The sequence below is a fragment of the Oreochromis aureus genome, linkage group 23, assembly GCF_013358895.1.
Source record: "Oreochromis aureus strain Israel breed Guangdong linkage group 23, ZZ_aureus, whole genome shotgun sequence".
Lineage (NCBI taxonomy): Eukaryota > Metazoa > Chordata > Actinopteri > Cichliformes > Cichlidae > Oreochromis > Oreochromis aureus.
Genome location: NC_052963.1, coordinates 25,863,672 through 25,881,461, shown reverse-complemented (window position 1 = coordinate 25,881,461; position 17,790 = coordinate 25,863,672). Strand labels below are relative to the sequence as shown.

The 17,790-nt window shown below is 40.2% G+C and overlaps 1 protein-coding gene across 1 annotated transcript; it reads left to right on the top strand.

The window, feature by feature from the left end:
• The first annotated feature begins 3,407 nt into the window (after positions 1 to 3,407).
• Positions 3,408 to 17,362, top strand: LOC116316707 (protein NLRC3-like). The gene is made up of 10 exons (XM_031735335.2): positions 3,408 to 3,464; positions 3,549 to 3,647; positions 3,797 to 3,901; positions 6,456 to 6,534; positions 11,200 to 11,428; positions 11,567 to 13,337; positions 13,433 to 13,606; positions 14,134 to 14,289; positions 15,375 to 15,427; positions 15,603 to 17,362. Exons 3-10 carry the CDS (start codon positions 3,852 to 3,854, stop codon positions 16,130 to 16,132), a joined length of 3,042 nt encoding a protein of 1,013 aa, XP_031591195.2. The 5' UTR covers positions 3,408 to 3,464; positions 3,549 to 3,647; positions 3,797 to 3,851; the 3' UTR covers positions 16,133 to 17,362.
• Positions 17,363 to 17,790: the final 428 nt, after the last annotated feature.

Below are 17,790 nucleotides of genomic sequence, written 5' to 3'. Positions count from 1 at the left end.
ATCTTCTCACTGGCAGAGGGACATAACTCACCATCTCACCAGAGTTAAAAGAGAAATTGGTGACATTAGTGCTGCACATACTGATCTGATTAATATAGAACTTCATGTTTCTTTGATTATATCAATTTTTAAAACAAACTTAAAAAAAACAAAAAAGGAACATGTGAGGCTGAATGTCATTCATATTTATACATTGGGTGTACAGTAATTGGATGTACTGTAAAACAGTCATATAGCACCGTCCACAATGTAGTTTTCATTATTTGGGAACAAATCAAAGCAAATACCTAAATGTAACCTCACTGTGAAATTTTACTCCTACTGAGACCTTCCCTTCTGAGCAGCTTCCAAAAATGACTCAGTAAGTAAGAGCATGTGGATAGACTGGAAGAAAGGTTGGGGGGAAACTATCATATGACCTGTCCATTTAGACTGAAACTGATGTGAGTAGTTTAGATGCAGGGTGCTGTGCTGCATGACACTGACAGTCACTTTTACACAGTGAAGTGTGACACAAGCAGACTGACACTCTGGGTTATTTCAGTAAGTCTACAAACATACATCAGTGTGACTATGAAACCACAAAGCATCACATCTGAGGTTTAGGGAAAAAGCTCCCACTTTTCAACAAAGAGAAAACATGGATCCGTTATTGATACTATATCTGACCTGCTGAAGGTTTTCTTTATCACACTCTCATTTTCTTCTCTGACTCCTTGTCATGTGAGCCTGAAACAGTCTGTTATTCCTTCCAGCTCTCCTCTCTCCTATTGTGTCCCTTTTGTCTTACTTCTCTCTATCACCTTTTCTATCCCTTTGAAAAAGTGAGGCTCCATAAATGTTAAAGAGGTGAGTATTATTTCTTAGTTGCAGTGAATAGATAGAAGAAACTGTAGAAAACTAAACAGGAGAAAGAAGAAGAGAAATAACAATTTAACATAAACCAGTGACACACTCCGGGGCCTGATCAACCCTGGCAGGGCCTCCTTGGATGAGGGTGTCTAGTGATAATGGCCGAAACACCTGATGAATCCAAGGTCCACTACTGATGATGTGTCCCAAATCTTAATATGATAATCTAGATCAGATCTCTAATCCCTAAACCTAACCAAGGAAAAAAATGGCAGACTAGCTTGCGTAAAAGACAGAAAGTTGAGGCACAATGATGTGTGCTGCTGGCAAAGTTTCTGGGCTGCTTTCCTCATAAAGGCCATCCTTCAAGATTTTTTTTTCCATTTAAAGCAATGCATTATCAGGGGTTGTAACATCTAGTCCTTTTACTGAATCATTTCCTCGTTCATATAGCTGTTGTCAAATCTCATATCAGAGCACATTAATCTACAGTTGATTACAAACACTGAAATCCAACTTATAGATTAGCTTGCTTCCTGCAGACTCTTTATAAAATGAGTGCTATTATCTTCCATCTATCATCAGTGTAAAGGCAGTGATCTGTGGACACACTGGATTCAAAACTCTTGTTCAGTGATACTTTAACATGCAGACTAGAGGAGGATCCAAGGACTGAACGCCAACCACAGCAGCCTCATGTTCCACAATCGTCTTTGACTCATGCGTCTGCTGACATGTTTGAAAATATTATTCAGACGTGTTGAATTGGCCGAAAACAATGAATTGAATCTCACACTCAAAATGACAAAGTGTCAGAAAATTTATCTGCACACATTTCATTCTGAGAGCTGAGTGTAAAAGCGAAGCTCTCAATTTACTGGTCGATCTACACCCCTACCCTCACCTATGGTCACGAGCTGTGGGTAGTGACCGAAAGAACGACATCGCGAATACAAGCGGCGGAAATGGGCTTCCTCCGAAAGGTAGCTGGCCTCTCCCTTAGAGATAGGGTGAGAAGTTCAGCCATCTCGGAGGGGCTCAGAGTAGAGCCGCTGCTCCTCCACATCAAAAGGAGCCAGTTGAGGTGGTTCGGGCATCTGACAAGGATGCCTCCTGGGCGCCTCCTGGGCGACGTTTTCCGGGTATGTCCCACTGGGAGGAGGCCCCGGGGCAGACCCAGGACACGCTGGAGAGATTATATCTCTCGGCTGGCCTGGGAACGCCTTGGTGTTCCCCCGGATAAGCTGGAGGAGATGGCTGGGGAGAGGGAGGTCTGGGCTTCTCTGCTTGGGCTGCTGCCCCTGCAACCCGGCCCTGAATAAGTGGAAGAAAATGAATGGATGGATGGATGGATGGATGGATGGATGGATGGATGGATGGACATTTCATTCTTAAAATTTGATTAAGGAAACAGCTCAAATTAAACTAAAGGATTTCTTTAATATGCAGTGACACCAGTGTGAATTCAAAGTGTCAGATTACAATATAAACAGATCTTTTGGAGGTTAAGTTGATTAACAGGAAAGTTGTGGTTTTTTTTTAATTTTATCTATTTATTTTTACATAATAAAACTGCTATAACACATTAATGGATAATCAGAAATGGATCAGTTCAGTTTATGGACAAGTCCCATGTCAGCTCCTCTCTGGGTATTTCCTTCCTTCTTAGAGTTTCACTTCATTTTCCTGAACCTGGGATCACATGATTGTCTCAGTCTGAAGCTCTGTAACACGGCAAGGACTCTTTAATTTTTTCTCTGCAGAAACAGCAAAAATTTGCCTTATAGTTCAAGCTAACTGGGAAACATCTGGAATTGGGAAGACGTGACAAAGGAAGCTGACCAACGATCTGTCTGACATCTTGTGCGTGAGTATGAACAGAAGCTCAGAATATGAAATCCTATTGTTGTCAAAATGTTCGAGGTATTTTCTAATTTATTTTGAAACAGTTACTAAAATGTTGATATCCTGTAACTTAAAGTGCAGAACATTTCTCCTGAATGTTTCTAGTGCTGTCTTGAAGTACTTTGTGCGTTTCAGGAAGTACTGAAAAGCGCAATCTCAGATAATGCATTCAGTATTTATGTTTGAATGTTTAAACGTTCTTTAATGTCAAGTTCTTCCCCACTTTTAACTCTGCTGATCCTGTTTGGATTGTGGATCAACTGAAATGTTAGAAAATGTTGTTCAGATGTGTTGAACTGACTGAATGTTAATGGACTGAAGCTTCCAGTCAGAGTGAATCAGTGTGTGTCAGTGAATGCATCGTGTGTGCTTCATGGCTCCATCTAGTGGACTGATAGTAGAAGTAGAGCAGCTGATGGCAGCTTCCTCTGCCTCACGCTGCTGTCTGACTGCATTCAGCTGACACTGAGAGGAAGCAGAAAAGAAGCAGCTGATATTTGGACAGCACACATGATGGAAAGGAGGATTTCAGTTGATGTGCACATGAATGATTTGTGTTTCCTCTGCAGGTGAAGGTGGAAAGTGTGTGTGAGCTGATGTGGATGTGAATTCAGCAGCATGGATCAGTGTGAGGACAGAGAGGAGGGAGTCCCTCCCTCTAAAACCACTCTGTGTGGGGAACATGAGAGCCAGACCAAAGCTCAGAGGTGAGATGAACATCTCTAACTGTCCATGACTCTTCTCCATGTCACAGCTCAGCACTCACATCACTGCTCCATCATTATTCACAGGAACCAACCTGGACCTGAACCCAGCTGTGTGTCCTTAAAGAGTGACTGGTCAAAAGCGAATATTTTAGATTTTCAAAAAACAACATTATATAATGTAAAGTAAGTGCCTCTCATTATTTAGATTGCGCTGAAAAATATCCCAGGGGGACAATTAAGTTAAATTAAACTATAATTAATTAACTGAAAAAATTGTTAACTTGTTTTTTCAAACTTTCGTTTTTCTCTTTTTCTGTTGGGCTCCATTGCAGACCAGATTTTTCTGGACCTGAACCCAGCCTTGTGTCCTTGAAGAGTGACTCATCAATGTATATCCCTGTAGGTTTTAAGGAAGCACACCATTCGGTTGCAGAAAGGTAATCTGTATCTAAATGTTGGAAGTGACTTTATATAAACAGTTTGACTGAATAAAGTCTCTGACATGTTTAATGTCAGGTCAGATCTGTTTCACACACATTTCTATATTCATGTTTAAAGTGGTGTGTGTTGGAGTTTATTTCAAAAACACAATAGTTAAAGTGTAAGGTGTAGTATCAGGTAAATTATAAGAGGTAGGAACAACATTAAGCTACTCACGCAGAGGAGAACGGCTGCTGCTGCCATCATCATCCGTCATCATTTCTGCTACGCTGACAGGGCTAGGGGCCAGGACTGTACTCTTCGGATTTTTGGGGGATGTTGCTAACTCCGGGTCTGATAACAGGCACCACACCCGCAGTAGATGTGCACGGTGTGAGGTCTCGCAGCAAGCTATCAAACAAGGCGCATTTCTCGGCTTTAAAAAAAAACAACAACAAAAAAAACGCTATGCATCGCCAGGCGTTTCATCAGATTCGAGGAGTTACCTCCTTTGCACAGTATCAGCTTAAAGCACTTGTTGCAGGCTGCTGAGTTTGCATCTTTTGCTGTGAAGTACAGCCAGACTTTGACCGCGTCGCCTTGGGCATTTTTAATCTGTAGCTCTGCTCTAAAAGAACAGCCGTACCTGGGCCCGCCTACTATCCTCGGAACCGTAAAATGCAAATCCAAAGTGTATGACATCTCAGTAAAAAAAAACGCACCGAAATGTGCACTGCTTTTCGGTCTGGTTACTACCGTTTATGTCAGAACCGGTGCCATCATGGCACCGGACACCGGTACCCATCCCTAGTCAGAAGAAAACTGGAAATGTTAGATGGGCATAAGTGAATGTTTTCGCCTTCGGGGCCAGGTTAGACATCAGCCGAGGAGGAGCTGCGCGAAAAGAGATGTGACGACATGAGTCAGTTTCAAGTCACCCCACCGGAGAAGTTCACTTTTAGGTCCGATGACTGGACAAAATGGATAAAGCGTTTGCACCTGACTCCTGAGGAGGCGAGCGATTATGGTTCGGATAAAGTTGGATGCTCACTTTGTACTTTTAGGTGCATTTACCCCCACTCTCTGGACTGGAGTGTTGGTCGGAGCGGTTTTTCCACCTACAGCCTCGGATACACACCTGTCGATCTTAAAAAGCTAAACACTGCCCTATAAACTTATCACACTCCAACACTACATGCTCAAATGTCTCCTCTAGTCCACAGAATTCACTATTCCCTGTGTCATCTTTACCCATCTTTTTAAGTGTGCTATTCAAGCCTGTGTGACCAAATCTTACTCTCGAGATTATATCCTCTTCTCTTCTATAACTTCTTCTACACTGCCCAACTATTTTCTGTGTGCTATAATAATATCTGCCTTTCCCTTCTCTGTCCCATTGTGCCTGCCACTGCTCCTTTAACTTTACCTTGATTATACTTTTCACCTTGCTTTTACTGTATTTTATGGTCATACCTACATGACTTCTTGCTGCACCTTTTGCAAACTTATTGGCCTGTTCATTGCCATCAACACCGATATGCGCAGGAATCCATAAGAAATCCACTTCTATCCCTCTGCGTTTAATTCTATACAATAAATGAAGTATATCAAAAACAATATCTTGCCTAGAGTCCGAAGACATATTACCTATACTCACTAACACGCTGCTAGAGTCCGAACAAACCAAATACCTCCCTAGTGGTGCCTCCTCCACCCAGTTCAAATCCATTAAAATGTTTAAAGGCCTTTGGGGGTTTAAAGGTTTAAATACGTAAGAGAAGATGAGGCCATATGAGACACCTCGGAGAAACATACAGCTGAACCAAATCTGAAAGAAGACACAGATTACCAAAATAAAACAGGAAGTAACAGAATACAAAACACAGAAATGCAGACTTTACATAGAGAACACAGACAATGAAAACTAAAATAAAACAAACAATATAAATAAGCTAAGATAATGAATTGACCCAGATAACTTTAACCACTTTAAACATGACCCGAGGAAATAAAAAACAACAACAAGGAAACATTTCAAAAAAATGTAAAAAACTTAAAAATACCACAAACTCACCAAGATAAATTCAGATTTATCTCGGGTGACTGGAAAATGTTTGACAGTAATAGCTAAAATTTAATAAAAGTTATGTGTTAAAAATATACGTTAGAAAGAAATATGCCTCTTCAAGACACGTATATAAGTAACATATATCTTTGTATTTAGAAGAAATGGTTCTGTAATTGACTACTAATATAGATGTTTTCTGAGAACTAGAAGGTGACCTGTGAAACCAGTTATAGAAATAGATAGACTGCCTTGCTCTAGGGCATTTTAGCTGAAACTAATGGAAAGCTGTTGTGATAAAACCAAACTTAGCTAACATTTTCAAACAGCTGCAGGCTGAGCTGCTGATTATCAATGGGATTATCAGGACTAGTAAAAATTTACGACTAAAGGGAATCATCTGATTCACTGCTCACATTCAGACCTCACTTCATGAGCCTTTAGCTTGTGTTTGACTCTGTATGAACAGACCTGATGTAAACTAATTCTTCATGATTCCTCCACAGAGTGGACCAGGAAAGCTCAGAGGTTGCCAGAGATCAGTCTGACCGGCAGGATCATGCACATCTGGACTCCATATTTAGGGTCTGTACAGGGTGTGAGGGTTACTCAGACCATGGCTGAGATTGGTGGGTGGATGGGATGTGGGGATGTGTCTGAAGGTTCTCAGTCATCCAGGTCATCGTAGTCTAAGGAGCTTGGAAAGAAAAGTGTCTGGACTTCTTTAAGTTGCTTGAAGACGTTTCACCTCTCATCCGAGAAGCTTTTTCAGTTCTAGGGTCAAATGGTCGAGAGTCCCAGATTTAAGCCCTGTGTGCTTGATGCATAAAGTTAAAAGATTTAACGTTTTAAAAAGAGACGTTTCCATTTGATTACATTTTGTATGATGAATTATGCAGAAAAAGTAGAATTGGGCTGAAAGATCTATTGCTTTATCACCTATTCAGGTTGTAAATTGTGTTTTTAAAAAGTAACTAAGTAACTAAGTAATTAATTAGTTTTGAAAATAAGTAATCAGTAAAGTAACGGGATTACTTTTGGGGGGAGGTAATCAGTAACGGATTACTTTTTTCAAGTAACTTGACCAACACTGTGCATGACACACGGGATGAGACGCAGCAAGCCATGCAGACCACCAACTTACACAGTAACGCAGACAAACCCACACTGAGCACAGACCGACACCCACTATATCAGGGGTCGGCAACCTTTCTGATGATGAGTGCCATCTAAAATTTCCTCAGAAGTCAGTGTGCCATATGATTGTATTAGCAATAAATTTAATAATGCTCTATATTAACAGTTACATACTATATAAAACAACTTTATACAATTATATTTGTTTGCAGATGTTGGCAGCTATCAGCGAATAGTTATCAGCTATTTTGAAACAAAAAAGAGACACTTTTTATCCATAACAGCAAATGGACTGTATAACAGAAAATGCAAATGCTATTTATGGTCTCCTCACAACAATGATAAGAAAAATAAACTGGGCCAATATGGCAGGTTTGTTAATACAGAGATAGACATGTTAATGTGATCTCTGGTCTCCCACTCAGAGACACAGGTCTCCAAGTGTCCAGCATTCAGACGGCTACCTGAGGACACTCTTCATGTGAGAGAAAATTTGCTCACACAGATATGTAGAGCCAAATACTGTCAATAATCCCTCTGCAATGCTCTGAAGACGATTAAACTTGTCAAGTAGTGATGCCCAGCAGGTGAAAATGCAAGCTCCGTGAACACGCACATCTATGGATTCCAGCTGCGTTCGTAGTTCTGCAAACTTTGACCCCCCCCAGAGTCGAGCTTTTCAGTTCAATCAGCTGCATTTTGATGTTGCATTAACTCAGCCAGTTAACTGGACTGGGACACAAAATCGGCCCGGTCATTTTGACTAGATACCGGCCCACCAGGTATCATAGGAAAAGCCATAAAGCCTTTGAATGAAAACAAACGCTGTTGTGACAGTGATGTACACTGTCTTGTTGGTATATGTACGATTTCTATACATTTTACGTCAGATAAAAACTTTGGTTGTAAGATTCAGATAATTATTTAATAAAAGCTAGACATTTTAAATGAGAATAAGAAAGAAAAGTATTTCTTTGTGCCCCCCTTTCCCTGTTAATGCCCTACCTGGCTCCCTGGCAACACTTTGCTAGATCCGCCCCTGCACAGTTACCAGCTGTCAGCTACGTAGAAAAGGATCCTGGTGTTATTTGTCTCTCAGAAACAGTTCATAACTTCCCTTCAACTCATTCATGTCACCTAAAAGGTAAACCTGTTTCTACATCACCTGTTCAGCTCTGATGATTCAGTAAGGACATCTCCTGGTTTCATCTTCATGTTTCCCTCTCACCACATATCCAAACCGATATCATGACCAGCAGCTTTTACAGCTGTGGCTCCAACAAACATCAGCTGATACTAGAAATTAATATTAAATAAATTCTAACAACAGCTGATCAAGGTTAAACGTGCTGCTGTTGTTTAGCGCGACATCCGCTGGTTTCCTCTTTCTGGCGCAAAGTGGGCGATAAACAAACAAGAGAGAAAAGCCGATCAGCTGATCATTTATCATGATTGAAGTAGCAACAGGCAGAGGGGGAGAGAATATGAGAGGAGAAGAGGCAGCTGACAGCGTAAACACACAGAAAAACTCCAACTTTGTGTCTTTTTTTTCATTCTAGCTGAAGTCCGGGACAAACTGTGTTCCTTTTCAGCTCAATACGAAACGTGTAATATTTTCTCTGAATACGGGACATTCCGCTTTTTACGGGACGATTGGCAACTCTACTAACTAACCTTATGAATAAAATAAAGTTCACTATCAGTAACATCACAGCACCCGCCCAGCTGTATAGAAACTCCGTCATGCTAGCTAGTAGCAGTACGAGTTATTGTAACTGACTCTAAGAAGTCAGCACAACGAAAATAAACTCCACCTAAACTTGGTTTATATCTGACCCAGATAGACTGCAGGTCATAACTTCTTACCTGAAGTTCAGTTCACCTGATACTCGGACCAGCGGCCGCTTCGGGTCTCTCCTCCTCCTGCCTCCCCTTTCCCTCATCCACCTGCTGCCCTCTGTGGAAGCTCCGCCATAGACACCACCAAACAACTGAGTTATTTTTACACATCGGCCAGCATCTGGCCAATCCACCACCTCTCATTGTTTATACTATTGATGGGTCCAGCAACACTGACGCACCGGCGCATGTATCAAGCTCACCTAGCGATGCCTGTATCGGTGCGTGCATCGCTTTAAGAAAAAGTCACGTGATCAATACAGCTGCTGTATCGCTCATTACCAACGCGCCAAGCTGTGTTTAAAAGGTACCGCATCCGCATCTGTCAACGGAACGAGTCGCCACCAAACCCCCCCACAAATTGACTCTCGCAAAGATAAATAAAAATACACATCTCTCCATAACAAAATGTAGCCCGAAAGAAAAAGAAATGTTTCTGCTGTGTGGGATCATTTTGATCTTTTAACTGCAAATAGTTTGTCTGTCTTTGTTTCAGTGTAATCTATCAGAATAGGAAAAACAGCAATGTGACTTGCAGTGTAAATTATTTATTTCATTTTATGCAGGGTAAATGTCACATCTGTTCTGCGGAGCTTTCTTACAAACAAAAGCACCTCCTCAGTGTTACAGAGGCATTACAGAGCCAAACATGAAAAGGAGGAGACAAACACACTGAGAATGAACACAGGTCGGCCTATATGGACACTGAACAGCTTTATCAACACTTTTTTTTAAATTAATATGCGTTTTATTATTTTGAAATCAAGCATCTAGGAAGACTGTTCTGGACCAGGCAGTCCTGAAGTTTATTATAAAGGACTGCCAACCCCTTAGTATTGTGGAGAGTGTCGGAGAGAAACATTCCAAGATCAGAGAATCCTTTAAGGTACTGGGGGATGAGGAAGACATCTTATCAGAACCTTTTCCACCTGACTTTACAGTTTGTGTACCCCAGCTTCATCTGTGCCTGATAGACTGAATGCAAAAACATTGGATAAACTTATTTTTCTGAATAGAAATTTATAATAAACTCTGAATCAATTACATTTAAATGGGTAATATTATATTCACAATACTTTCATTTTAATTTTTACTTTATGTCATTCACAATATATTTTAAAGATGTCTACAATATTTTCAATGTAAAACATAAAATGATTCCATGGAAAGTACAATACCTTACAGTGTATACACGTATGACTATGTCATTGAATCAGTGTCTGTTGTGAGTCTCAAGTAAGTTCCCTGCAATGATATTTAAGGTCCAGCAGGTGTCAGTATGGAGCAAAACAGCAACACTGTGTCGACACAGTATCGATACAGTTTGGGGAATGTGCTGAAACGCTTCACGAGGCCTCATCTACCCATCACTAGTTTATACCCTTATTAAATTTAAAAAAAAAAAAATCATCGGCCCATAAAAACAAAAAAATCACCATGGCCAGTCCAGCTATGGCCTTGCCATCAGTTAACCCTTCAAGTGCAAACTGTGGCACACGTGCCCAGGGTTGCCGACCCCTGCACTATATATACACACAGAAAGTAATTAGGAAATGACACACAGGAGGGAAGCACAGCTGATCCTAATTCACATGATGACAGGGAAATGGAAGCTGAACACAGTGATATCACATGTGGATCTACAAAATAAAACAGCAAGTTCTCAGACAGTTTAACAGAATACAAAATCAGAATGAAACTAGAACATGAGAAAATAATAATAATAATAATAATAATAATAATAATCACAAAACGCTGGGTCCCTGACCCAGGACCATGACAATTAGTACTTCACTGGTGTGACTTCTGAAAGTCACAGCATTTTTCAACAGCAAAGGAAAGGAAATGGAAATATTTGGGGGAATTTTAACTTGTTGATTTTTAAAAATATTACTTAAGAGATTTCCTGTTACTAGGATGTGAGGTCAAATTATAAGTAAGAGTAGTGATCATGAAGGGAAATTCTGATTGCATTTTATATGTGGTACAGTTTAAATTTTAGTTTTAGTTAGCAACCTGTTGTCTTAGAATGGAGTAGTATATAATGAACCCAACACCCCATTATTTAAGCATTATTCTTAGTTTGAGAGACACCAAAATATGATATTTGTATTGGAAACATTCTGGCTGAAGTCCAGTGTATCCAGCATGGATCTGATGTTTCACTTCATGACTTCACACTGATTGAATCATTCATATTGTATTCTATTCCAGCTGCTGGAGGAAAACATTGTTAATTTTGTAAAGAATGAGCTGAAGAAGATTCAGAAGATTCTGGGTCCAGATTACCCAGAATGCTTAGAGAGTCATGGGGAGGATGAAGACTTGTTGAAGGCTGAGAATGAAAAGCAGATGAACAGCAGCAGAGAAGCATTTGTGAAGCTCACTCTGCACTTCCTGAGGATGATGAAGCAAGCGGAGCTGGCTGATCGTCTGGAGAGCAGTAAGACGGTTACTCTAAATATTTAAAATGGTAGTAGAATAACATTACATTTGCGATCTGATATTATATATCTACCTCTGAAAGCAGAACTTGTTGATGTTTTTATTGTAAGGCTAAATCCTCTGTGTGTTCTTTAAGAAATTCCCAGCATATGCCGGAATAAACTTAAATGTGCTTTAAAGAAGAAGTTCCAGTGTGTGTTTGAGGGGATCGCTAAAGCAGGAAACCCAACCCTTCTGAATCAGATCTACACAGAGCTCTACATCACAGAGGGAGGGACTGCAGAGGTCAATGATGAACATGAGGTCAGACAGATTGAAACAGCATTCAGGAAACCAGACAGACCAGAAACAACAATCAGACAAGAAGACATCTTTAATGGCTCATCTGGAAGAGATGAACCAATCAGAACAGTGTTGACAAAAGGAGTGGCTGGCATTGGGAAAACAGTCTTAACACAAAAGTTTACTCTGGACTGGGCTGAAGGCAAAGCCAACCAGAACATCCAGTTCATATTTCCATTCACTTTCAGAGAGCTGAATGTGCTGAAAGAGAAAAAGTTCAGCTTGGTGGAACTTGTTCATCACTTCTTTACTGAAACCAAAGAAGCAGGAATCTGCAGCTTTGAAGACTTCCAGGTTATGTTCATCTTTGATGGTCTGGATGAGTGTCGACTTCCTCTGGACTTCCACAAAACTAGAGTCCTAACTGATCATAGAAAGTCCACCTCAGTGGATGTGCTGTTAATAAACCTCATCAGGGGGAAACTGCTTCCTTCTTCTCGCCTCTGGATAACCACACGACCTGCAGCAGCCAATCAGATCCCTCCTGAGTGTATTGACATGGTGACAGAGGTCAGAGGCTTCAGTGACCCACAGAAGGAGAAGTACTTCAGGAAGAGATTCAGTGATAAGAAACTAGCTAGCAAAATAATCTCCCACATCGAGACATCAAGAAGTCTCCACATCATGTGCCACATCCCAGTCTTCTGCTGGATCACTGCTACAGTTCTGGAGGATGTTCTAAAAACCACAGAGGGAGGAGAGCTGCCCAAGACCCTGACTGACTTGTACATCCACTTCCTGGTGGTTCAGGCCAAAGTGAAGAAGGTCAAATATGACGAAGGAGCTGAAACAGATCCACACTGGAGTCCAGAGAGCAGGGAGATGATTGAGTCTCTGGGAAAACTGGCTATTGAGCAGCTGCAGAAAGGAAACCTGATCTTCTATGAATCAGACCTGACAGACTGTGGCATCGATATCACAGCAGCCTCAGTGTACTCAGGAGTGTTCACACAGATCTTTAAAGAGGAGAGAGGACTGTACCAGGACAAGGTGTTCTGCTTTGTCCATCTGAGTGTTCAGGAGTTTCTGGCTGCTCTTCATGTCCATCTGACCTTCATCAATTCTGGAGTCAATCTGCTGGAAGAACATCAAAAAAACACCCAGACAGAGAATCACTTCTATCAGTGCGCTGTGAACAAGGCCTTGCAAAGCACAAAAGGACACCTGGATTTATTTCTGCGTTTCCTCCTGGGTCTTTCAGTGCAGACAAATCAGAATCTCCTACAAGGTCTCCTGAAACAGATAAGAATTAGTCCCCAGACAAATCAGGAAACAATTAATTACATCAAGAAGAAGCTCAGTGAGAATCTGTCCGCAGAGCAAACGATTAACCTTTTCCACTGTTTACATGAACTGAATGATCGTTCTCTAGTGGAGGAGATCCAAAGGTCCCTGAATTCAGGAAGTCTCTCTACAAATGAATTGTCTCCTGCTCAGTGGTCAGCTCTGGTTTTTATCCTACTGTCCTCTGATGACCTGGATGTGTTTGACCTGAAGAAATACTCTGCTTCAGAAGACGCTCTTCTGAGGCTGCTGCCTGTGGTCAAAGCTTCTGAAAAAGCTCTGTAAGTTTTAAACTCTTTTGCTTTAAAGACACTGCTATATTTTCACTAGAAAAGAAAAAACCAAATATCTTAAGATTCTTTTGATGTCTCACCAGACTTGATGGCTGCAACCTCTCAGAGAGAAGCTGTGAAGCTCTTTACTCAGTACTCAGCTCCCAGTCCTCTAGTCTGAGAGAGCTGGACCTGAGCAACAATGACTTGAAGGATTCAGGAGTGAAAGTGCTGTGCCGAGGACTGGAATCTCCACACTGTGAACTGGAAACACTCAGGTCAGGGGTTCTAAAATGTTTTAATTATGGTGATTTCAAATCTGGTTTGCATTGAGTCAGACTATGAGGGAATGTGTCTGCTGGAATTTGAAAGTATCTATTATTATTACTTTTGTAAAGTGGAACCTTTAGTGTTTTATTATTATTATTATTATTTAATTTTTATTTTTATTTTTTAAATTTTATTTTCACTACTTTGTTTTGGATTTAAATATTTCAAAGATTAGATGTTTTGTGGGCAAATTCGCTCCAAATGTTTATAATTCCTTGGATTGAATAATGATTTAAATAATCTTGTAAATTAACTTAATGTCTTCATCTGGTCAACATTTTAGTCTTTGCATAAATGTATTTATGACCAAATGCCTGTAAACTAATAACACTCCCACTAGCGTTAGTTCTACTTTATGTAGGTTTTGCTAGCTGTAGACTTTAGTTTTTAAGTGCTAAATGTTACTTCATTTAAAAAAAAAAAAAAGATAGTCAACTGCACCACACTTCTCTATGAGTATGTCATGTATCTGCAGCCTGTCAGGATGTATGATCACAGAAGAAGGTTGCTCTTTGCTGACAAAAGCTCTGAGCTCCACTTCCTCACGTCTTAAAGAGCTGAACCTGAGCTACAATCATCCTGGAGATGCAGGAGTGACTCTGCTTGAGCAACTGAGACTGAAACCTCTCAGGTATGGAGAGACTTGTTTGTAGCCAAAGATGATGTCTAACAGAGGAGAACTTTTTTTCTTTGCTCTTAGTATACCTAGTAGAGTAGACAACAGAGTCTACTGACAGTAGCAACATGACACAGAAAATAAAAACATGTACAGAATACTTGCACACTGGCACATTAATATGTTTGAATGACTTTACAAGATACTGATACAAGTGAAGGGAGCTCTCCCCCAAGTCTTTCACGTTTCTCTCATTTATATGACAGTAATCATACAAAAAATATATTCATTTATTTATATATATATATATTTAAACTCCTTTAATTATACTTTAAGTGTTTAAGTAATTGGTTAGTCTGTATTGCTCTTTACAATCCGTATTGCTCTCTTTCCTTTGTTTTGCTTAACTCCTGTTTCTCCGTTTGGTGTTTCCTTTCTTTCTCCACAGTCACTCTTGTTCCCATGTCTGTTTCTCCCAGTGTCATACCTTTGTGTCTTAGTGTTTGTGTTCATAGTTATCATACTTCCTGTTTTATTTTGACTGTTTAGTTTTGGTTCACCTGCTCTGTCATTCCAGCTGTGTTCTCCCCTGTTTTCCATCCGCTATCCTCTCTGTACTTATGTCCTCTGTCTTCCTCTGCTTGGTGTCACGTTGGCCTCATTGCTCTGTGTTTCAATGTCCTCCTTGTTTCCCTCTTTTGATTGTATCTCCTAAACTCAGAAAAAAGAGCACTATTGAACACTAACTTTATTTTGGCAGATATTAGAAAGCCAAAGTTCATTACACGCAGTGAGAAAAAGTAAATGTGGAAAATATTATAGGAGGGAGTTTTCTTCTAACATGTGGTACTAATAAATGGCACATGTGGATTATTCCATCCTGACCGAAGCACCTCCCTAAAAGTAATGAGTTGGGGAACTAACGGGTCATACAAATTTATCTTTACATGAAATGCTCTTCAATACACATATGGATTAAAGTGTATATCTGAAAATCTTGGCTGTTCCTTTATCAGTGTCTAACAGTATGAGAGCGATGTAATGTCCATGTGTGCATGCTGAAAGAGACTGTGCTGGTCTGACCCCCCTCCTCATTTCAGGGTCATTCTGGACACTGCTGGAGTCCAATGGTTGAGACCAGGTCTAAGGAAGTGTAAGTGTGTTTTTAATGTGATTCATGAAAACAAAGCAGCACACATTCAACCATCTTCAAACTGTCACATCCCCCATTCACATCTCTGATGTCAGGAGTCATCATCAAAATGTCAATCAATGAACAGATGATGGATCAATAACTGCAGCTGGATTGTGTTTGTTCTCTCCATCAGATTCCTGTCAACTCACAATCGACACAAACACAGTACACACAAATCTCAAACTGTCTGACAACAACAGGAAGGTGACACATGTGGAGGAGGATCAGTCATATCCTGATCATCCAGACAGATTTGATGGTGAATGTCAGCTTCTATGTAAAGATGGTCTCACCAGTTGCTGTTATTGGGAGGTTGAGTGGAAAGGAGAGGTTTATATATCGGTGAGTTACAGAAGAATTTCAAAAAAAGGAGACAGTAAGGTCTTTGTCTTTGGAAGGAATGATCAGTCCTGGTGTCTGTTCTGCTCTGATGTTAAGGGTTACTCTGTCGTTCACAATAACACAGAAACATATCTGCAATCCTCCTCCTCTGTCTCTAACAGAGTAGCAGTGTATGTGGACTGTCCTGCTGGCACTCTGTCCTTCTACAGAGTCTCCTCTGACACTCTGATCCACCTCCACACCTTCAACAACACATTCACTGAACCTCTTTATCCTGGATTTACAGTCTGGTTTCCTGGTTCTTCAGTGTGTCTGTGCTGAGTTGAGTGTAAAGAGTGTCCTCCTGTTAGAGAAACACTCTGACTGTTGAAAAGATAGTTCAGTCTGTACATGTCTGTCTCTTTCAGTCAGAAACACAGTTTCAGATAATCAGTCAGTTGTAACTATTCTAAATGATTCCTTGTAAACGTCTTCCTCTTCAGCCCTTTAAAGGTGGAAGCTACAATTATTTCAGGATCCACATGTTGTTTTTCTGTTTTTTTACACTCAAAGCTTCACATTGAATATTGGTATGTTGTTATTGGTTGGTTTACGACACCAACTGTCTGCCATCTATAATCCAGTTTTGAGATCCCTTCCCAGATGCCTTAATGCCCACTCACATCCTGGGCCATCTGATCTCAGGAAATCACATGATAGGGTGGGGCTAGGTTTCACAATGAGCCCACCCGAAACCTTGGCTGATTGTGACCTACACCCATTTTCACACGTTGGCTTGTGTGATTAGGTAGAGGATCAATAGGGAGTCCATTGTCCTTCTTGGAGGGACACTCCCACAGGGCTTAAATCTGGGACTCTCCACCATTTGACCCTAGAACTGAAGAAGCTTCTCAGATGACAGGTGAAACGTCTTCAAGCAACTTAAAGAAGTCCAGACGCTTTTCTTTCCAAGCTTTTCCAATGCATTCTCTTGGCAGAGAGTTTTGAGTTTTGTTCAAAAAAGAATAACTTTATATAGGAACAAAATATATATCACATATGCAGGACACCTTCTTAAACTAGTTTTTTAAATTAAGCAGCAAGGCAGAACAAAATCAGGGTTGTATTAAGACACGGGGACTAAACTCTAATTCAACTAGACCCAGAACTGATCCGGAATTAAAACAGGACTACAACAGTTCAAAATCAGGACTACTTTAGACCACCAATTCCCACCAATTTACTCAGAACCAGAATGAAAACACTGAAAATCATCATAGACCTGCACTACACTTATTTTCTAATTCTACCAAAGTACACTATTTAGATTCAGAAAAGTTTATATAACTATTTAGCCTTGTTGTGCAAACAAGCCTGCATAACTTAATAAATATAGAATTTGAAAAATAACAAACCTAAAAAAGATACACTAGGTACTAGATACATCTTCTAATGAGTTTTGGCAAACAACCATTTGACTAACGTGTGTCTCACCTGCTCTTGCTCCATCTCTGTTCTGTCCTCATTCTCCATCTCCCTCTCTGTTCCTCTCTCTCCCTCTTTGTGCTGACAATCAAGCCAAACACCAACATCATCAAATATACAGTTGAAACCAGATATTTACATACTCTTCAGATAAAAACACAAACGCTTTTTTTAAATGGTAAAACATTAATCAGACTAAATGTTTATTTTTTTTGATTGAAAAATATAAAAACATATTTGTTAACTTTAAGAGTAAAGAGAGAAACTATCTGTATTTCTTAATTGAAATGGCACCAAATTGTATTCAAAATTCAGCCACACTTACGGAGCTCCACAATTCTTTTCCTGGTGTTTTGGTTGATATCTCTTGATTTTCCCATGTCAAAGAAACAGGCTCTGTGTGTTACCTTATATGCATCCACAGGTGTGCCACCAATTTACTCACATGGACTCTACTAACCTATCAGAAGCTTCTTCAGCTCAGAATGGAATCGTCTGGAGTTTTCTTATTAATT